Raw genomic sequence first — 23,628 nt, forward strand, 5'->3', positions numbered from 1 at the left:
GCCCGCCCGTCGGAGGGAGGTGTCGGCCCAGCCCGGCGGGAAGGGCGCGCGCGGGGGCGGGATGCGCCGGGGCCGGCGGCGGCCGTGGTGCGGGGAGAAGGGGGCGGGCTCTGAGGGCGAGGGCGCGGTCCTCGGGCGGGCGGGGCCGCGAGCGAGCCCGGTCGGTGCCTTCCCCCCGGCGGCCGCGTCCCGCCCCCCGGGCCGGGGGCAGGGCTGGGGCCGTGGCGGGGCGGTGCGGCGGGGCGCTGAGTGSTGTCTCTGTGCGCAGGTGGCCTCGGTGCGGATGCGGGGTCCGGGCGAGGCGCAGCGCCGCGGTCTCCGGCCGGTGCCGAAGAGCCGGCCGGGGACGGGAGACATGGACTCCGAAGGGGACCTCCCGGAGGATCAGCCCTCGGCCCTTAGGAGTGGGATGGAGGAGCCCGAGAAGGAGGGAGATGGTGCGGGAGGGAACACTGCCTGGCAGCAGAGCTTGAATCCCGAGCTACAGCAGGGGTACCGCATCCTGCGCGAGTTCCTGCTGGAGAAGTACCGGCCTCTGACGGCGCCGTTCCTGAAGCCCCTCGCGGATCAGGCATTTTTGGAGGAGGAAGGCGCTGGCTCCCTCCCTGGCCGTAAGAACAGCCAGTCCTTCCAGCAGTTGCCAGCTGGAATATGGCTACTTAAAATGGAAGAGAAATTTTCCAGTGGGCAGTACACAGGGATAGCAGATTTCGTGTGTGACTTCCGGCTGATGCTGGAGACTTGTTACCGGCTGCACGGTGTGGATCACTGGCTCTCCAAACAGGCCCAGAAGCTGGAGATGATGCTGGAGCAGAAGTTGGCGCTGCTGTCCCGGTAGGTGTAGAAAACTCTATAGGGGCCTTGCCGCGTGTAGTTTACATAAGGTAAAACAGGAGGGTGTGTTTCTTTACGTTAAAAGTTCCGTTAAAAGAAAAYAAACGTCAAACAAAACTCCCCAGAACACTGGCACTTTCAATAGTTTCATGAAGACGAACGTTTCCTACTGGGAACTATTCAATTCTTAATTCAAAACGCTTTGGAAATTCCAGACCTSAAAATGCCGAAATTCCAAATAGAGCACAGCATTTCCTGGCTAACATTTTCCTTCTGAAAGAAGCCTTATGTGAACATGGAGGGACACTTGTTTACACAAGATGTCAGATGCTTCTTTCTTAATTTTATTTTGTTGTGAAAATGACTAGCCTCTCTATGAATATTTGGCTCTTTGAAATTGTTACTTTTACGATCTGACATTTTTACTGCCATTAAAATACATAGAAATAAAACTTTAAATAAAACGTTAAGCTGAAGTTATCAGCTTCGAAATGGTGTGTTTTTTGATAATCATAGAATGAGAGGCAATGCTTGGCATACTATAGTCTTAAATGGCTAAATGGAAATGGTGGTGAGTTGAAATGTAGGTCCCTAGCAGAAGCTTGCTTATCGGCCAAAGCAGCTGAGTTTAAAACACAACTGAAGTAAATGCCTTCTCATGATATTGTCGTAGGCATAGTTAAGTCATTATCAGAAAACCATGGTGGCTTCTTATAGTGGAAAGCCCACCGGTCTTCTGAATGACATACTATTTTGCCTGTAAAAACCAAGAGGTTTTTTTGGTGAAGGATGAAGATGCAGAAGGAACAGTGTTGGGAAATGTGTGAAGYTGTGCATGTGCATCGGGTTTAAGTTTGCTAGTGACACATAGAGCAWGAATTGTCACCTGGTAAGACTTGAGTGTGCAACCCCACTTGAGGAGAGGAGGTGCAGAAGTCACTTGAAAGCAGAGTGAATGTATTCAGTGCTGTTGTAGCAACAGTTTGAGACTTCCTGTGTAACAACCATATTGGGACAGTTTGGTAGTAAAAGGGAAGGAGCTGAACCTAGTGGGGCATGAATGTTGCTTGTCTGCCTGATAAAACCTGATGTAAAAAAAAAATACCAGAATTCTTGACTTACTGGAGTTAGTGCTGGCAGATAAATAACAAAATGCAACTTGGAGGATTTGTGCTGTGTTCATTTCTGTATATTATGTGACTGTGGCATCTCTACTGTGTTGAAGGGCATTTTGTTGAATGGTCTTTGTTGAGATGAATGATTGCTCMCTGGATTGGGTAGGACCTGAGAATGTTCAATGCTTTTTTATTAGAAATTCTGTGAGAAAGTATAGTTGGTTTATGTGTTATCAAATAGCAATATARGTATTTACTAAAAAATACATTCAATTGTTCTTGCAATTGTTCCATTCAATACACAATCTTTTTCAAATAAATATTAGAAAATATTAATCTGTCTAAAAATAATCTTGTCTCAGTATGTAGTGAATTTGCCCTGTATTAATTCTTCAGAGATTTGTAAAGATATATTCTATATATCTGTGTGCACTAGCTTAGTAAAAGTTCTAGGAGCTATAAGTTTGAAGGATTATGGAACCTAAAAGTCTCAAAGGTCTTTTACAATTTTTGATCAAATTTGTTTGAAGTGTTTAACATAATTTTATTTGTAAAGTGAAATTGAAGAACTTCTTGGAATAATCATTCTTACATTGTTACAGAGCAGTGTTTAGCTCAATGATCCCCATCAAGTGACTCAAGGCAGTCAATCAATATTGGTTGTATAATTACTGGATACTACAAGCCACAGAAAATTACCTTAGAATGGAGGTTATTTTTGAATTGAAGGAGATGGGATTTTTCTCCTCTGTCCATCAAATGTTTTGACAGGTTTTGACATTAATTAATAGAATATCTTGAAACCATGTAAGAGGAAATGTCACTTTGCAGATAAATTTATAGTATTTTGTCATTCATCTTTTGTAGTTTTAAACAGAACAAAACTATTATTTAACATACACTTCCCCTAAACCAACAAATACACCTTTCCCCCTAGCCCTCTATTTTCAGCTATCTGCTAAAAAGGGTACTTTTTAATCTTAGATCTTGTGGAATTTTTTTCTTTCTATGTACTTATGGATTAAGATAGAAAATGAAATCTCCAAATAATACTTGGTAACTTGAGGTAAATGTACACTGTTTTCATTGGTATGAAAACATAGGTCATATTAGCGCATTGGGTTTCGGTTTAAAATTTCATGAAGAAACTCTCAAAGTAGAAAAAATGGCAGGTGAAAAAAGAACTGATTTTTTCTAAGTAAATGTGCTTGACCCATGATTGGTAGGCTAGGCGTTAAGGTGCCATTGGTATGGAAGTACATGGTTGTGAATTGTCTTGCTTTTTTCTTCTAGGCATTTAAGAGAAAAAACATCATTAGCTGTAACGTCTAGAGGATGCTGTGGGCAGGAGGATGAGAAAGCAGCAGCATGCATTTCTACAAGACGTCGTTCCACGCCTCGCAGCTTAGTGGGCTTGTCAACAGGCATGTTTGAGTCTGTGATGGTTCAGGTTCTAAGACAAGAGGAGCAACTGAGAGCAAAAGAGGAAAAGAGGTAATAAGAAAAACTGTTTTGTTTTAGTTTTCAATCGCTGTGTCTTCCTAGTTTTCTAAAGAGGCTAGCTCCTTAATGGCTTTTTTAGGTAAATAAATGTTGTGGTGCTCTTTCGGTCTGAAGTTCATGACTGAATACAGTACATCCACAAAGCAAAAAGTTAGCACCACTGTCTTGAAAAATGGCAGAGGTAATTGAAGCTTTAAATCAAGTGACAGCTGCTCTCATTTTAGTTTTTTTGAAACTTGTAATACAAACTAAAAGCATCCACTGTAATTTCTTCCTAGGCCACTCATGGTTTGTCATATGTATCCCTGGACTGTTTTTCATGTAACAATTAGATTAAAAACTACCAGAATGCTTAACTACAGTCTAATTCCAGGATCTTGCCACTGCTTCCCTCACTGATGTGATTATCTCTTCCAGTGCCACTGCTGTTACCTCACTGATGTGGCGTTTCAGCTTGTCAGTTTGGTAACAATTTTAGAATGTATGTGTAAATAACTCTTGAGATTTGTGATCTTCATAAATTTTAGCTTATATAGTTCCAGGCAGTGTTTAATGTTAATATGTTTCACTTTGAGGAAAATGAAGCTTATATGCTTGTACACTTAAACATAATTCGAGTGATTCTGTCTAAACATGGAGCACAATGGTAAGTGTATTTTCTTTAGGAAGCAAAATGTTTCTAACTTTTATCAAAGTTTACAGCTTTGTGGACTTTTCCTATATGTAACCAGTTCACTCTTAATTTTGCAGGTAATCTTCATTTTCAACATATTTGAAGCTATATGGCTGGCTTGACTGTTAGACAGTACTTTTTTTCCCTAGAACCTCCTTCTTGCTTCCATTCCACCAATCTTCTAATCACACTTTGCAAAAAAAAAAAAAAAAAAAAAAAAAAAAAGAAGAAAAAAAAAATCACTAGGGTTATTGTTTTTCTGGTAAAATTCTCTTCATTTTTGCTCAGCTCTGTATTCTAGACCTCAGAACTTGATAACTCTGTTATGAAAAAGGAAATTTTGATTGGATTTTAATTAATCTACAGAGTCTGTAGAACAGTTTACCAAGCAAAATAAAAATTACGTTTTCATATGCTTGCCTGTTTTAAGCACAGTCCTACAAAATTATGCTAATTAACTGTTAAATCCATGGAACTGGATATACTCTAAAGACCCAGATCCTGTGCAAAGGATGGCTGATTCTACAGAGGATTTTGAGCTATACCACTTGTTAAGAAGCAGCAAAAATCTGTCAGTAGATAGATTCATCATGTAGATAGTATCATGTTTTAATATTTCTGTGACTGTTGATCTCCTGAAATAATCATGCTTCAGCTATTTTCTCTAAGTTMTATTTCTTAATTGCATAAAGTTTTCAAAGTAGTTTTCACCTTTCTGTACGAATTGTTTCCCAACTCACTAAAAATGTTCCAAAAGTACTTTTTTTCAAGCTATTTATCAAAAAGGCTAGGAGATTGGAAAGCCTATAAAATTAATTATACATTACCAGTGAAGATCACATTTTACAGTCTATATAAATTTTCAGAGTGGTACCTGTCTGAATACACATACTTTCAACATTGTTTTTATTAAAAAATGTATCGCTACTTTCTAAACTTACTTTGGCTTATTGCTAAAGTATATATTGTATTATTATGATGGAAAAATGGTTATTCTGCTTTTTGTTTCCTTTTTTTTTTAGAAATCTGATACACTGAGGTTAGCACAGAAGAGGTACTTTCTAAACTGTAGGAAGTTTGCAGCCTTACATATGAGCTGCACCATGAGAGCACCAGGCTGGCAAATCAGATGTTTGGATTGGCAGCATCTGCTTTCACCCAACTTTCAGATGAGTTATTAGGAACATAAAAAAAGTGCTTTGTTTCTGGCCATCTAGCTAGTGGGCCACTCAGTGTGCTTGTACTTACTAGCCATAAATTATCTTAGTTTAGAATGTCTTAAGAATTGCATGCTTTCAGTCCCAAATAAGTAAGGCTGTAAATGCAAAGCCTTTTCTACAAAACTTAGCCTCATATCTAAAGAAATTGTCTGTTGAAGTCCAGGTTTATATCTAATTCTTTGCTTTAGATATTTGGATTCTTTCGTAATACACAGGCATCTTAGGATGAGAGTTGAATAAAACTAAAATTAAACTTAAAATACTCGAGCATATAGATAAATATAACRTGTACTATATAGAGATAAAAATAATGTACACATTAAATTAGTAAGTCAAATCCTTCAAATAGCTTGTGATTATTTCTTTCCCATAAAATCCTTGAACTTGATTTTGCAAGCTTTTTGTCAGTTGTGTATTTTGGAAGAACATCCTGAGGTGGGATTTTTATTTTTATCTTCTCTCTGTAGTTAACTTCAGGAAAATCCTACTCCAGTTGTTATATAGATGTCCTTTGTTGAGAGTTCTCTTTTTCTTGTAAGTTATCCATTTCTTGCACAATTATTTTCATTTTTTCTTTATATAAAGTTTTATAACTTTCCACAAGTGACACATTCGTGGTTACATGTTACTCAACATGTGAAAACTGAGAAGGTATCATTGCAAAGCTGATTTCATTATTTTGCAGCTGGTACATTTTGTACAGCAGCAAAAGCACTTTTTCTCTCCAAAGTACATATAGGTACTGATTTACTTTTATTGTCAGTCTTGTTTATAAACATTCCTTTTGTTCAGTTATTGTAATTATCAGAATATTGACTGTCTTCTTTGAAATATTATTTACATTTTGGTGAGTTTCTACTCAGCTGCTTGGTTTCATGCTAAGTAACATCAACTAGTTCACATATTTGTTGGTAGTAAGTAATTGTGGAATGATTTTATAATTGGATATGCTTGACTAGTTAGATACTGAAACGTAAAAGTAGATTACTGCTGAAATTTTTAAAACTGCCAATGAATGGCAGATAATTAACTGGTTGATTTCGGTGGGAATTAGGAGTCTGTATGGCTTGGGTTTGTTGAAAATTATGCTAGTGTCTTTACCATCTCTGAAAATGTGATCCTGGGATAAGTTTCAGGCATGTTCATTAAAACATTTAAAGAATTGAAATCTGACTGCAAGTCAGTAATTCAATTAAGGAAGTTGTGGAATAAGGTATGCTTATATAGTTAGTTTTGCTTTTTATTAAGATGTTAGCATGTAATTAACTATATCCTATGGAAAAATACAGAGTATGTAATAATATAATGTAAGATATTAGATATACAGAATTAAGGTTAAATGGCATCTCCAAGTTTAATATCTTCTAACTACTAAATCTTGGCTTAATTTAGAATAAAGCATAATATTACCAATCTGTATGTAAGTTTCTGTTTAATTTTTTTCAAGGAAGTTCATAGAAACAAGTTACTCAGGAATTAAAACAGTTCTCTTAGTCTTGTCACCATTCCAGTGTCTGACCTTTTACGTATGAATCAACAGTTAAGCAGGTTAGAAGTGGTAATTGGAAGAACAAAGTAAAATCTAGTCTGTCTCCTTTTCCCGCCAAGAAATCTCTTGTTGCGAGCAAGAAAGAATTCACTGGTGATATGTGTCAGTGGTCTTTAATAACGGAAAAAATTATGAGAGGAGTAGGGAGTTATGYCTGGACTCTATTTTAGGTGTTTTCTCCACTTGTGTATCGTGTTTGCTGAGTTTTAAGGTCAGATGCCACTCAAGAGCTGCAAAACAACTGGTGCAGTTGTGTACTACCAATATGGCCGTTCAAAGTATAGAAATGTCAGCTTCACCTTAGAGTAGTTCTGTGTTACTGCTCTAAGTCTACATGTCTGCAAACATGCTTCTGGTAAATGTAAATAAAAGTATGAAACAACAGGGTTTTTTACAGTTGCTGTCAGCATAAAAGCCAAATATATATGCCCAGAGAATTTCTCAGTACAAAGATATTGGTGCCACTAAAATATCAAATGTCTTTGTATTATCCTCCTTCCCAGTTCCCCTCTTCTTTCACYCCTGCTTCCTTGCCCTGTCTCCTATTCCCTCTTTACTCCCCATTATCCTCTGAGGAAAAACCACCCCAGGAAAAAGCTGTGTTTTCCAAAAGATGCTAGCAGGAAGACCTCAGTAATGAAGATAACAGAGTGTGCTATTTACATTTTTTCTTGAATGTCTGCTGAGAAGGAATGACAACAGATACTGTGATTAAACAACAACATAAAAACAAGGCAAACTTTTTGCAAGTGAAATAATTTACATTTTTCTTTTTAAACATTCTTAAAGTGGTATAATTGGCATTTTATTTAGACAGAGGTGAATCTAGGGTATTGCATCTATTTTGATAGTTCTACCTTGATTTAAAGTATTACTTCATAAGAAGTTGAAACTGCTTGCAAAGATATTTTTGGATCATATACAGGTTTTTTAATTAACTGATACTGAAGTTCTATTGTTTCTACATATGTTCCATCTCATTGTGTATTCATTATTTAGTCTCATTTCCATACTATATTACTAGAGTTCACACTTTTTGGAGGCAAGATATAATAAGGAGTTTTACATTTAGGAAAAATGCAGGAGTGGGATATAAGAGTGCTATGAAATTTGTATTTGAGACCACTTTATGCTTAGTATCAYTTTTCCTCTGCCTCACTTGGACATTAGTTGTTTTTATTTATTATTTTCAGTTGGTTTTATTTATTGTATCAATGCAATATTAGCACATTGAAATAGAGCATAAATCAGAATGAAACTAATGCCCACTTTACCTATTGTAAAGTAGTCGTAGTATTGTTGAATTTAGTGGTTTATTCACCAAGAATGGCTAATAGAATTTTGTGCTGTAAGRTGGGATTTTGTCTTTATATTCCATCCTTTGTATTCTTAAATTAGTGGTCCATTGGGAGACTGAAGTTAAGAATTTACTGACCTGTTTGCTTTTACCTTTTATGTTTTACATGAATCTGTATTTCTAAACTTACTAGATACATAAATAACAAGAATACATGCATGTGGTATAAAAAATTTCTGTTCAAACTATAGTAGTAAGTCTGAACTGAACATTTAATTTGCTTATAGAAGATAAAGTATTCATTGGAATCTTACTGTATTTTATGGTTTTTTGCATTCTCAAGGCTTGTTTCTCCTGTGCTGATACTAAAATGTGGATTAAGATAAGTTTATTGCATTTTTTACATGGTTGAAATAGTGAATATTTAATGCTTCAAATATATCCTCTTCAAGCTAAAAGCCATTATTAGCTTCATGTTGTTAAAAGTAACAATTTATCATTACTCCTTTGCTGAATTTTGGAAGGCATTGATGCTTTGAATGGACATTTATTCGTTACTTGTTCATGAAGRAATAAAATTGGAGGTTAGCAATTCGGAAATAAGGATATGTAAATTCTGATAGCAGGTCACATTTTTGTTAGAGTTAGGTGGTAGTTTCTACCAGTGATAAAAGCTTCAAAGAAGATAGGAGACTCTTAGGATGACCTTTAAAATTTTTTTCTGTAAGTATAGCTGCATCTGAATGCTATCTTTTGGAACCTGGTCATACCTTCAGGCAAAATGTTAATTTACTTTAGTAAGTAATACTAAGTAAGCATTAAAGAAAAAATCCTTCTGTTGTAACCTTCGATATTCATGTGATTAATGCAGATTTCTAATTTTCTGCTTTGGCACAAAATTGACATATGCTATATCTTAGATGGTAAACTACGCTGATTATTTGAAATGGAAGCATTTCTTTTTCTCACACTTGTTGCCCTTAAATTTAATTATGAATTTACAAATAAAAGCAAATAGAAGTTCCCAGTCTATCATATGAAGTTTGCGTATTGCTATCACAGTTGCTCTTGCTAGTATTTTGTGTGGACTCCCAAATTACTCAGCCTCTGATTACTGATAACCTCTTTCTCTGAATACACATTATTTCTGCTCTATCCTTTTTTTAGATAGGGGGACCAGAACTGAATACATTTTTTCAGGTGAGGGCAAACCAATTAATGTAATGACATTTTATTTCTGGTGTTATTTTTCGTCACATTCTTCATGCATCCTGATACTTGGTTTTTTTTGATCACCATTGCAAATTGGTTAGTAACACACCTTTGGGTGGGAGGGAAAAGGTCTCTCATGCGTGTAAGTGAAGCACTTAGCACTTGTGTTCAGAGGAAGGGAGGTGCGAGGCAGGTTGCATGAGCACAGGGCGACCTTTTGAAAACAAGATTTACCTGGAATTTGTTTCAGAGGTTTTTATATGGATAGTTTGTTGGAAATACTTAATTCTGATAAGTATATCAGGAAAATGAAAATGTATGTTTTTTTAAACTTAAAAATCTAAACAACTCAAACTGTTGATATATGCCAGACTCTTATTACCTTTTTCCCTTTTTTAAACTAGTGGTGATAGAAACAAAAAAATACAATTTTGCATTTAAGTCCAGTGATGTGTTATGTACTGCAAAGTAAGACAAATTGAGTAAAACTTTATGCATGTGCTCTTTGTTATTTCAAGATGTTTGTCATACTGTAGTTCTGATTTTTTCTTCTCCCTCATTTTTTTTGTTTGCCTAATATCTGAATTTTCATGAAATTTCTTTTAATAGGCAGAGAGATCAAGAAAGAAAAGAAGCAGAAGAAGCTAGTCAGAAAGAAATAGAAGAATGGGAAAAAACACTTTTAGCTCAAGCAGCACCTACAAGGATGGAGACAATGTGGGAGATTCCAGCTATTGGTCATTTTCTTTGTTTAGCACAACAGATTCTAAATTTACCTGAAATAGTATTCTATGAATTGGAGCGTTGTCTTCTGATGCCTCAGTGTAATGTTTTTTTATCTAAAATAATGACTTCGTTGTTAAGTCCTCCTCATCGTAGAGCTACGTTGCATCGCAGGCCTACATTTTCCTACAGGACTTGGGAAGCAGCACTCAGAAAGAAAGTGCAACACTGGTATACTGTTGTAGGGCAGACTGACAATCCTAATGGTGCTGCAGAAAAACTTGGATTGTGTCCCCAGTTTTTCAAAGTGCTTGGAGAAGTTAATCCTTTGGAGGAAAAACCATTTCATGAGCTACCATTCTACCAAAAAGTATGGCTGCTTAAAGGTCTCTGTGACTTTGTGTATGAAACACAAAAGGATGTTCAGGATGCAGTACTAGGTCAGCCTATCCATGAATGCAGAGAAGTAATTCTTGGTTATGACTGCTTGGAGAATGCGTATGTTCACTTTCCGCAGTTCTGTGGTGCAGATGTTCGAATTTACAAACAGAAACCTTTTCAGGCTCCTGAATTCCCACCTCTTCCCATCAAAGTCAAAAAAGTGCCACGTATTAAATCGGAAAGAGTTAAACATGAATGTGGAAGCAAAAGCAATGGGGAGGTCAGTTCTGCTGGCAAAGAACTGCTGTGTCATTCCAAGGCAGAAGGAGAGAAAAGTATGGACTCCATTGTATGTCCAGAAAAAAACACCCATTTAGATAGCTATAGAGTCACTACAGAGGAGGTGAAGATTGACTGTGAAATAAAAACCTCAAGAGTCTGTGAAGTTGAAAAACCTGGTTGTTACAAAGAAAACTTCAGGAATTCRATTACTTCAGGAGCAATTGTTGATATGGATGGTCACCCTAGTTCAGAAGAAATAACAGAAGTGGAGAATGGACAAGGTTGCACTCAAATGGCCAGAGTAAGATCTGAGCTGAGTCCATTCAAAGAGAACACGCTGAAAGCTTACCAAATGCATGTCAATGGCACTTATGACAAMCAAGACACAAATTACCAGGAATCTGCTAAAGAAACAGTGCTAGAGACCTCACTGCAAAATAACAAGAAACTAATAAAGATGCTGGCAAAAAAGAAGAAAAAGAAAAAAAAGAAGTTCAAGGATATTCTAAATGAAAATCTACAGAGAAAATTTGATGACTTGCAAAGAAAGCGTGAGATTCATCTTCATCCATTTAAATCATATAAATCTGAGATCCAGAACAAGTTATTTATAATTAAAAAGAAAGCAAAACATAAGAAGCACAAGTCTGGTAAGTTAACATTTTTACCTATAGTATAAATTAGGAGGATACAAATTTTTTTTTAAGTTGTTTTCTTAGTTGATAAGTCGACATTCTGTTTTTTGGAAAAGGAGAGCGTTATTGCATTAGACATTTTGGTTGTTACTTTAAAAGTGAAAGTTACCTACCTGATAAGCATATAAAACATCAATTGATGAAACTGTGATTTGTTTGCAGAATGCATCTTTAGTGAACATAATTAATTGGAACAGTTCATTTGTTGCAAAAAATATTTAGGAGAATGAATGTGACTGATCAGCATCAGAGAGAGTCACTTGAAGACATTTTATAGTGTCTTAAATTATAGCAATTGTGGAAATGTTTCTCTCCTTTCTGATAATAGAATATAATTATGAAGAAACGTAGGGTAATTACGTGAGACTGTGACTCTAAAATCATTCACTGTGGAACTGTGCAGTCTTAATTCACCAAACAGTACTGCTTTGACTGTGGGCCCGATGACWTGTCTCCTGAGTCCAGCGACTGGGATACATCAGCAGCATCTAGCATTATTACAGAATTGGGCAGCATCTAGTGAGTTGCTTTGGGTAGGCGCTACACAATCCAGATTTCAGTTAACTCACCGGAAAATTYTAAAAGCATTTGCAAGCAGTACAGTTAGAAAATCCTTAAGTGAGTTCAAATTCTCAGGTGGCTGTAGTATTTTGATGTCGTATGAAGCACCATTAAAGCTTCATGCTGTTCAGTACTGGGCTAAGCTATCTGTACTAGATTTTAGCAGACTCCTTCAAGTACTATATTTTTCGAAGTAATAAGCTGCTTTTCAGAGTGGTGTAGACTAGCAGATAATTACTAGATTTCATCTGAAAAGCAGAAGGGCAAAACCAAGAATATGGGTGACAAAAATATCTTCTAAAGGGTAAGAAGCTAGCCAAGATAGCAGTGGATTTAGATAGAAGTTAAAATTTAAAGCTGAGAGAACAAGTAATATATAGATCCTGACTATTTGCTCATCACACCCAGAGAACTGTCTTACCATTTAAATCATGAATTACTCCTTCCAGAATATTTCACTGCCCACATCTAAACAGAAGCTTTAAAAGTTGCAGTTGAAGTTCTTATATATAGTATTCAGCAAAACTAATGTATTTTACATTCACCTGTGTGGCTGATAGCTCTCCAAATATGCCACAGTTTTCATTCTTCTTAAAAACCAAGCAAACTGAGTAACAACCCAGATGACAAGCAAGGACTCTAGTTTATGGAACTGTTGTTCTTTGTCTCCTGATAGGTTGAGGCATTTCCCATCTTATTCTGCCTGCTTCTTCATTTGACCTTGCTGGAGAAAATTTTGCAATAACTTTACAACATTGCAAGAAAGTGCCTTTCTGCTAGTTAAATGTCCATTGATCCTATAGCTGCTAGACTGAAATGGATGGGATTGGATTCAGTTCATGATAGTACCTTGTTGTGTTGTAATATTTCATAATGTTTAAGGCTAAGTAGTATTTATTAAAAGATTGTCTGTAATTAAATCTTCTGTTTAAAGATTCCTTTACAATGTAGAGCAGAAAAAGTGATTTAGTAAAGCTTGTTCCGAGTCTACAAAGACACTTAATTTAAATCTGATCCTAGCCATAATAACTCTTTACAATGTTCTTTAAAAGTAAAGTAAGTGGAATAAAACATCAAGAATGTAAAAGTGAGTACCTTTCATTCCTTTGCAATAATTTTTTTTTCTGCTATTGGTTCTCTTAGGCAGCTAAATGTAACTGATTCACCATTTGTGTTTCTATTGAGATGGTTTGCACATTCCTGACTTGCTGTGGCAGTGGTTGCCATCATGAATATAGACTGGCCATGCAGTTTTTCCACCTGAAAACTTTACAGAAATATTGTGAGCAAAACTTATTGGAGAGTGCAGCTATGTTATGACCTTTACCATAATAACAGAGTTTTCCTATAATTTATGAAAAGATGTAACCACTTTACTGAATCTTTGCAACAATATGATGGTTATAATGGTGTCAATGTTCTGTATCAGTATTATTGACAGAGTAGTGCTGAATGTAATAGAAAGACAGAATCAGAGCAATTCTGTAAACAACTGCATGCTGTGCATTCACTTCTAAATGTTATTTTCTTACTGGAGTTAGTACAAGGCACAGTGCAAGATCATACTTGCAACTGAGACTGCTACAATTGCATGTTTGAAACCGGGATTAGATGAAATTCAGAGCATCTGTAGGGTTGAGAAAGTAGGAGGGACCAGAGGCTGATTAAAATATCTGTGATGTGCCTGAAGCAGAGKTTGAAGTGCAAATTGAATCTCTTTTTATACCAATTGGTTTAGAAAACACTAGTGCAGCACACAGCTTGCTGTAGAAAACCCTTGATGTAAATTCTGTGCCCTGGATTATGCTCTGGAAGATGCATAGTAGTCTATCTGCTTGAGGTCCATTTTGATATATTTTATAAAATATTTTGTATTTTATTTCTTTAGGATACCATTACATTTTGTGTATGAAGTCAAGCATTGCTTGAATGTGAGAAAATTAATGTAACAGCCTAGCAGCAATTTTGTAGTGGCTGGCTTACTGTCCTTGGGAGTAAATCTTCAGAAGCCTTTTGGAGACGTTTCAATGTTGTAAAAAATTTCTCATGTTGTCTAGCCTGTGGATAAAGGAGCAGCCTGTTAATCATGTTGAAAACATTAAGTAAGGTGTTCCAGCAAGTTGTAACAATGTATTCCATGCATTGAACTTCAGTGCCAGCGTCTTCAGAAGCATGTGCCACTGAGGTTTTATCGGGTTTGCTTGCATTGTTCTGTAAATCAGCGATATTAATGCAGTAGTTCAGACTGACTTTTCTCATTTGACTGTGTAAAAGTATATGCTGTGTTGGTATGGAAGGTTCAGGACTCTATAATTATGCTTAGTTTTCCAGGTTATTTTATATTTTCTAAGAGAAGCCATAGGTAGCAAGATAGAAGATTAGGAGTTTAGAAGGAAATAGGCCGTGCTTAGTAGTTACCGAATCTTTGAAAGATGTGAAGTGTATCTTACAGATCTGTTAACAGAAAAATAAAGGGCCTGTTAGTTAATTTGAGAACGCTSCAGTTGCTGCTACAATGTAATGAAAGAACAAATTCTTGCAATTGCACAGGACTAACTTAACTGTATTCTGTCATGACAAATACTTATGAGCTAGTGTTTGATGTTAAAAACTACTGTTGCCCAATCTGGGATAACAAGAACTCTATATGCAAAAAGCAAATTGCACTCTTATGAAAAAATTATTATTAAAGTAAGTTTTTATTCAAAATTTTTCTGTCTTGTCACTTTATAATTTAAAACATGGATTGAATTGCTTTTGTTATTCAAGGGGAAGCCGCAAGAACTCAGATACCAGAGTTCCTAATAAAAAAGTTTTCTAGATCTGTAAAAATGCTTGTTTTCAAATCAAATTGATCCCAATGTAGTACAAGTTAGAAATAGGTTGTATTGTTCTTGCTAAAGTAATTTACAAGTGTCAGGAACATTTCTGGGGCTTAGTGTTTTATTAGTCTCATTTTTATACCTCTGAAAGAGTACTGGAAGAGTTCTGAATTAATTATTTCCTTTTTTTTAATTTCTTCACCCTTATATGGCAAGACCAACTTGGCATGGCTTATGTTTTAGTTGCATCTAATCTCCCTAATGTGTTTTTTGGATGATAATATTACTGTTCAGGTCCTAGTTGTTGTGTTGCTTTGTTAATTGCTTGCATATGTACTCACTGATAATATCTGTAGAATTTGTTTTGGCTTGAAAGGAAAACCTATGGTAGATGTAAGATATCTCCCGAACTGACTKAACTTAAGTTTGGCATCTTTGAGTTTTCACAGAGTTGGCTAAGGGTTTATTGATTAGTAAAATGAACTGCTATTTGGGGTGAGATGCTTCACAGTCTCTTCCACTCTGAACTGAAAAGGAGCTGAGATGTAGAACCTGTTGGAAAAGGCTATGTGGAGACATAATTAGTAATTCTGTCACAGTAARTTGTTAGTGAGTATAAAGTTGCACAGGAATAGCTTTAGATGTGGGAAGGAAGCAGGCTATGTTGAATTGAATAGGTGAACTAAACAGATTATGTATATGAGATTCCTAATTTGAAATATTTTTAATAAGGATTTAATAAGGTTCTACTGAGGCTTAATAAGTTTCTAATAAGGTTTTAAGATTTTTCTAATTGATTGCTTTTAGTCAGCAATTAAATATATTTGTACTTTGCGTATGCTCTGAAAGGTAGAATGCACTGTGATTCAAAATGTACTRTGATCTTGCTGCTGGCAGAAACTTCATCTACACAGTAATTAAACTCAGTCTTTGAAACAGTTTCTTTTCCCAGGATTGTGGACGAAAGACCTGTAGCAGACCTCAGTAGAGTGATTTGAGGAGTTGCCATTCAATAGTGTTTCAGTTATCCCAAGACAGGGTTAGTAGCTGGGTGTGGTACGACCAATTACATAGACAAGATGCTCATGTTTATTACACTGGGAAATCTGCGTGCTTGGAGGAAATCCACAAACCATCATACCTCTGGGTTCCAAAGGTGTCTTTTTATACACAGGTATTACAGATAAGTGCTGGTTGTGAAAGATTTGGTTTCTGTTACTATTGTTTGAAGCTGAGAAATAATTTTTGGAAAACTAGATACCAGCTTTTCTGAAAGGGAGAGATTATCAGTACTACCACTACAACTTCTTTCTAATATAAATTTTGTATTTTAGAAGAGTATTACTGAAGTAGAAGATGCATTTGCCATAAGTAGTTTGCTGTATATATTCTTTCCCATCATACAAATATCTGTAATTTTTTTCTTAGTTTTTGATACATGATATAAAAAAGTGCCTGCACCGTAAGACATCTGGTGTTAAAAAATGGGGAAAAGACTGTGGTGCTGCTCTATAAGATATATGCTTAGCTCATGGCAGTTGTCAGCCTGGAAATTGTGTAGGTGTTTTGGTACATATGTTCCAACAGGTATGCTTTATATGTCAGACTCTATTTTAATTTAATGAGCTTATTTTTCTTGTGCTTCTAGACAGTTTCTTTTAATTCTTGGTCTGTCTGTTACCCTGTTTTATTCCTACTTCATGCTTTTCAGATGCTGATGTGAAGGAAGAAATGTTTATTTTATTTGGGTTTCTAATTATTTACAACTCTTTAAAAAAWTTTTTCTCTTTTTCATGTATTGGGGAATGTATTGGGAAAAGAGAAAGAATACTTCTGTTTAACTGTTACTTTTTAAATTACACTGCATCACACATCATATAGCACTGGATGCTGAAAATAGTCCAGTAAATACTTGTTGAAATATTTAAGTAAAATGAAAATTTCATTTTAAACTTATTAAAATTTTCCTTTTTGTAAAGAAGCAAGGTAATCTAGCTGCCTAACTTTCTGTCTTTTTATTTTATTTCCAGATAACATTTTTTACAGGGCTATAACAAGGAACCACCGTATGACCTGACTTTTTTTTGAGTCAGTTTGTCAAGAAGGCTTCTAAGCATCTACTTTAGTTCATTCAATGAACAGCACTGTTCCCAGTAGTAGCAGCTGTATTCATACAGTGTATTACAAAAAAGGCTGATTTTTTTTGACCATTGTCAGAACATTAGGGTTATTGTTCTAATAAATATGCTTTTCTTTTTTATCATTTGTTCTTTAATGTGAAATATGTAAGTGTTCATTTCTGGTAGTTGAGGGCTCTTTAAAATTTATAGTATGTTCGGTATGGGGAGGTTCTGGGTTGTTTTATTGATTTTAATATAATTTGATTTTATGTGGAGTTTCAGATCTAGATTCTTCAAGCCCTCTGCCTTGTCCCATAACTGTGTTTATTTCAGAGTCAGGTAAGATGTTCAGGAAACTCACAGTGTATTAAACTGGAAGTATAGATCCATAGGCATCTATGAATATATATATGCATTTGTACACACATAAAGTATCAATTAGAAGGAAGGTTAAGTGCAATTTTGCCAATATTTTCAGGAATATAAATATTGAATCTGCCTGTGCTTATGTTATTACCAAGTCACTGTAATCCTGCTAGTTGACAACTAATTCCACATTGTATGATTATTTTCTTCAAACTCTCTTTTTGTTTAAGGTTTTAAATTATTATTTAGGATTCCTGAATGTGAACAAGTGATAAYGTTAGAGTGATGGTTTTGGCCTGAGTGAACAAGTTAAAAGTGATCTTATTTGAATTTACCATATGAATGTAGAAATAACCATATAAGAAACTTTATTGTGTTGTGACATAACAACTTGACTTGAGAAATGTAGATCACTTGTGAACTCTGATAGTRTAGGTAGTAAAGCATTTGCCTCACCTTCAAAGAGATTTTTTGTTGCATCCATGTTCATATGTAGCACAGCTGGGTGTGAAGTGCATTATAGGAAGTTGTTTGCGTTCTTCTAGAAATTTTTGGTACTGCCACAGTCAGAGAAAACAAATCAATCTAATTCCCTTGGTAATTTCAGTATGTTGAATCATGAATTTCTAGATATTGCTTATATTTTGAGGGTATCTTTTAACTATGAGATACAGATATCCTAGAGCCTAATGTGTGATTCTTTACAGTGTTAGAGAAATAAATGTTGAAGGTAAGATGCTGTATTTCTTAAGTTTGTGCCCTAAGTTCTATATTTCACTACTTTCAGAAGAGTGTTATGAATGTTATTTTTATGACTTAGATTTTTAGCTGCTGTATTATTGAAATTGTAGTCGGCTTTTTATTTTTCTTTTTTTTTCCTTCCACCCCACACAAAATACTTCACTACACAGATAGTTGTTTAATGTTTGTTTCTGCTGAGTCTAGTTCTGATTCATCATGTTTATGTGACTTACTGTAAGCCATCTGTTAGTTGCAGTTTAACTTTCAAGTCTGTGYGTAATTTGGTTTAATTAATAAAGTACAACGAACAGCATTATGAAGCTTTTCTCTTTTAATCTTACAAGGAAAAAAGTCACTAGCTAAAAAAGCAATCACAAAGAAGAGGAAAGATGTCAGAAAGTCTACCATACCAGAATTTCAGGTAAATTATTTTRATTTTTGGTTTAAGCTCTTGAAATCTGAATGTCTATTAAATAAGTCCTTTAGTTTTAGAAAGAGACCTTGGAAATATGAACTGAAGCTGAGTTTCCTTTTTCTAGTTTTAAAGGCTTAAACTGATGATATTTTTGAGAGTACATTTCATGTTGTCTAGGTAGAGAATATTTTACCATTTTTGTTTTGTGCGGCTTGAACACTGTTTTCAGTGYTGTTGAAGATTCCAGGTGTATCTGTTACAGTATGAAACCTATGAAAACTAGGACTTGTTAAAGACATTTTTAAAGTAGACATAATTCTCTGGGATAAAATTACTTGCCTTTGTATGAGGTGTGACAATGTGGTTCTTGAATTGAAATCTGGTTTGGTTAATTGAAGGACTTGCAAAAAATTTATAGACAGCTGTGCTCATCCTGCTTGCAACTTTTATTGCTTATYGGCACATGATTTCTAGGCCTCTAGGATTTCTTAGGCTCTAGAAAGCATCAAGAGTATTAATTATGCTAATGTGGTTTTATGGTGCTGTAGTAGAAGTGTTACAGGACTTCAGTTTTAAGTTGCTTTCTCTGTTTGTATGGCTGCTTGGATTGAAGTTCTCCTTTCGCTATCTTTTTTTTTCCCCTTCAGAAAGCCATCTCTACTAGTATGGCCAGTGGAGTCTCATTGTATCATGACTGTTTTGTAATATCCTTAGCCTGAATCAGTTGATTCCATCATGATCGTGTGTTTAAGATGGAGCTAGTATTATTTGTGGTGTTAAGATTGATTCGTAACAGTCAGTGTTGAGAAACAACTGATATTTAAGTGTACACTGACTTTGTCTATATTGAAATGGTAGTGACTAAAGTGTTTCCTAATAGCTCCAAAATATAGGTACAATGTCTGAATTTTTTTTTTCCAAACACATTACCTGCATCCTACGAGTATATACAGTTAGTTTAGAAATAATTTCTTACATAATTAAACTACAGCATTTAAGTAGTCTATGTAAAACACTGTCTAAAACTTAGCCCAACCTTTTAGCTTTAGTAGATAAAATATATGTACATTTACATACCTATCCAAGTGTATATTTATCTTCTGTAAAACCTTTCATAAAAATGTAACAAAATACTTCTGGCTATTTGATCAAAGCTGGGACTCATATCTGTTTTAGGYGATGCTCACACTGATTAGTATTGAACAAGTTATTTTTACTGGGGAGCTTTTTAACAATTTAACAGCTTTTTAACGTGTTAACCTGACTCTTTCAAGAGTATGACAGTTAGAATTTATAAATATTAAAAAAATTATATATATATAATTTATATATATATTATATATATATATATTTATATATATATAAAACACTAATACTTTCGGAGTTTAGTAAGTATGCTTCAATACACTCTTCCCCACATACACAAATGGCCAGACTTTATGAAATTATGTGACTGGTTGAAGGTACAAGTATATATTTAAATATTTGGTAAAACAGCTTAGAGTGTATACAGGCTGTGTGAGATATGCTGGGAGGGTATAAACACAAGAATATTGCTATTCATGTTTACAGTTCAGTTCTTTTTGAATGAAAGTTAATAAATGAATATGTTTACAGATCAGTTCTTTTGGAATGATAGTTAATAAATGAATATGTATAGCATGTTCCGTGTGCCTGCAGCCTATAAATGTAAAAAAAAAAAAAAGAAACTCAACCAGAAGGCACTTTATTTTATGATTAGATTCTGTATTTAAGTATAGATCGTCTACCTGAAGATTATGATTTGGCATTGAAGCTAAATAAATTAGTATGAATAAGTCTTTTAATATGTGCAGTGACACAAATCAGTAACAAAAACTCAGGAGGTAATAGTTGTACTTCATCTAATACTTAGGATGCCATTTTTATGTAACATTTTGAAAGCATGCTACATCATTTTTCTGCTCTCTAGCATGGTTAGTTTGTCATGGACAAATCAGCAAAAGTGTAGGTCAGTGAACATCATTCCTTCCTTATATGATTTCAGACTTCATGTTAATTCGTTAGCTCTGGGCTGCTTCAAAAAAAAACMAAAAAAAACCCTACAAACAACAAAATAAATCAAAAGCACATGCAAATTAAATTCTTTTTACCATATTAAAATACACAGAAGCAAAGTCCTGGTTTTAATATTTAGCAAATAATTGGAAAAGTGGATTTACAGCTTCATAGATCATGATTTAGTTGTTTCTTGCTTGTTCTGAGTTCCAAGTTTCTTATTACGGTTGCTCATTAACATTTTCAATAAATTAACAGTAGCTATACTGCTGTGCAGAAGGAACATTAATATGTTGTGGGGTTTTTTTGGCGAGTTACAGAGTATATTTCGGTTTGGTAACCAGTACTTCACTCAGTCTTTTCCCCTTTCACTTCATGTGAATTGGTATGTAGCCATATAGACCTACATGTGTGATAACTAAGGAAAAAGGAACGTGCACACTCTTTTTCAGTGTGTCTTTAACAATTTCAGTTTTATTAGCCAGGTCTGTATTAATACAGATCTCAAAAGGGGGCTGTCTGGACACTTTTCCGCACATAGGTGTCAGTGATTAATAAGCAGCTTCATATAAAATGCCATTACAAATAACAATCATTACACAAATAACCTGCAGTAAAGCATGAGACCCTGTTGAAGGGAGTAAAAATTATGCAAAAAGTTTGTCTGAAGCTAAGGGGGCAAGGAAAGAGCATCAGTGATCTGGGGGAATATACTAGATTTGTATTTWTCAGTAGATCCACAGATTAGATATGGTTTTATGATAGAAAAGTGTTTATTTATAAATGGGTAACAGGGGAGTCCCAAGTTGGAATAGAGCTTCGTCTCCCTTTCTTTCCTTAAAAAATTCAGGGGAGATTTTTCTTGTCTTTCTTCCTTGAAGTTCTAGGAGTCARTGAGGGTCTTTGAGATATTAATTGTATCATGACATGAAAGTTGAACACCAAATTTGAAGTTTTACTGAGTATCTGAAGTTTCCACTATATATAAAATTGAAAAACAGGATGCTTATTGCCTGTGAAAAATAAGYCCCTATGTATTAAGTACTATGCCAGATGTGATGGTGCCTTTGTTGCAGGTAACATGCAAAAATATACACAGCAAATGAGATACTCTGTATATTAATGTAAATGTTTACAATCTGAATCTTTAAGCCACCACATAGTGTTCTAGAGAACAGGGTCTAATCTGATGAAAATTGGAACTTAGAGATTTGATTACTCTTGCATGTCACTCCCAAGACAATTAAACTTTATATATATTGGCATTGTTTTCCCCATTGATGTATTTTGGATTCGTCTCATATAAGAAGATACAGCGGATCGATAAAATTTAGTAATTAAATTGTCAGGTGTATAGTCAAAAGAATGGATTATAATTATGTAGGGAAAACCTTTATCTGTGCCTTTGTTGACTTTTGTCAAGGACTTCATGATGTAATTTTTTGCCTAATAGTACAGTATTACAGATTTCTTCACAGGCCAGACAAAACCAGTATTTGGCTTCAGTTTATATTTTATGTGTCTGGAACTTCTTTAAGTGCAGGACATGGATGTTGAGCCTATAGAGTTGCACACAGTAATTCTGTTTTATTGGTTAAGAGAGATACCTTTCTCAAGTTAAATTTTCCACTGTCTGTGGAAGGATACTGCCAATTTCTTTGTTAATTTGCTGTTCTATACTTGATAAATATGAAAACTGTAAACTTTGGTTTGAGTCACTGCTTTTCCTCARTGTTTCAAACATTATGAAAATAATGGTATGCATTCATTAGAGCTTTCTGGAATTTATGTTGCTATAAGTGTTTTAGCAAGGTGCCTTTTTTAATATGAATTTGCTGAAGATCTAAAACTGCACATGAAGTAAAAATATACTATTATAGATTACTGATTTGGGAAAAAATGCTTAGTATTTGTATGATAAATCATTTTTGTGAGGGTGAGTTTTGTGTGTTTTGTTTTTTTTTTTAATTTCATTCCCTTTAATTATTTCAACTTGTTTTCAGTAATGAGGAAAACATGTCCATCTAAGGCTGTTCAGAGTAAGCAAGTCTTAGTATAAGATAACCTGAAAGAACATCACACCTTAATAATTTCTGGCTTATTAAGTCCTAACTTGCCCTAGATGATGGTAAGACAAAATACATAGATCATCTTTGTTTGATAATTTTTCCAAGAAAATTATGTCCATTTTCTGAAAGGAAAAAATGTAAAAAGCTAATTTCTAAAGACAAGAATAAGAACGTAATACTTTTTCAAAACATATGTTAAGTAGGTAGGTTTGGTAGATAAGTAGGTTGTCTTAGAATCATCAGGGTTGGAAGAGACCTTCAGGATCACCCGATGCAACTGTCCTGTCCACCCAGCACTACCACTGTCACCCCTAAACCACCAAACCACATCAAGAGATCCAGGTGCCTCTTGAACATATGCAGGGATGGAATACTCTGTGTAATCATATAGAATTATGTTCAGGAAAATTGTAACGAGTGTAATATGTTACAAGCACAGCTTACTACAAAGCTAGTATACTTCAATTCACCAGGGAGTTGTTTGGTAGTAATAGCTGTTCTAACTCATTATTGTACCTGAGACAAATTTGGTAGTTGTCATTCACACARTTTTTAAGGACATGATTACATTTTGAAGTGGAAGCTTACAGGTAGAGATATGGTTTATGTCTGAAGCATGGAATATTTTCTTCCTAGATTTTCTTTCTCTCAAAAAGTCCTGGGTTTTTGTTTGACTTTTTTTTGCATTTAAAAGTACTATAAGAAAATAAAAATCAAATGGTGGCACTAAGTAATAATGTGCTTTTAAAATTTATTTACTTTCACTGTGTGTTTTCCAAGTCCCAAATCACCAAGTGTTTTGTGTTCATTTGTTTTTTAGCTTATTTGCACTAATCTTGATGAACTCAGGGAATTAATCACAAAGATTGAGAATGAACTCAAAGATCTGGAGGACATTAAAAAGAAATCGGTATGTGACATTAAAAGCTTTCTCTTGTGTGGATATAAAACAGTGCCAATTACTTGCTGAGGCCTGTCAACTGAAGTTTGTTGTGCTATTCAGTAACTGCATG

General features: G+C 35.1%; 1 protein-coding gene across 1 annotated transcript in view; it reads left to right on the forward strand.

The window, feature by feature from the left end:
• Positions 1–192: 192 nt before the first annotated feature.
• Positions 193–23,628, forward strand: part of KIAA2026 (KIAA2026 ortholog) — a 52,902-nt gene continuing 29,466 nt past the window's right edge. Inside the window, exons 1-5 of the mRNA XM_057380135.1 lie at positions 193–834; positions 3,243–3,443; positions 10,013–11,439; positions 18,439–18,515; positions 23,436–23,525. Coding sequence (XP_057236118.1) covers positions 284–834; positions 3,243–3,443; positions 10,013–11,439; positions 18,439–18,515; positions 23,436–23,525 — 2,346 coding nt within the window. The 5' untranslated portion in view covers positions 193–283. The remainder of the gene's footprint in view (positions 835–3,242; positions 3,444–10,012; positions 11,440–18,438; positions 18,516–23,435; positions 23,526–23,628) is intronic.

The sequence above is a fragment of the Malurus melanocephalus genome, unplaced genomic scaffold, assembly GCF_030028575.1.
Source record: "Malurus melanocephalus ecotype Western Australia unplaced genomic scaffold, MMel_1.1 scaffold_437, whole genome shotgun sequence".
NCBI classification, from domain to species: Eukaryota; Metazoa; Chordata; class Aves; order Passeriformes; family Maluridae; genus Malurus; species Malurus melanocephalus.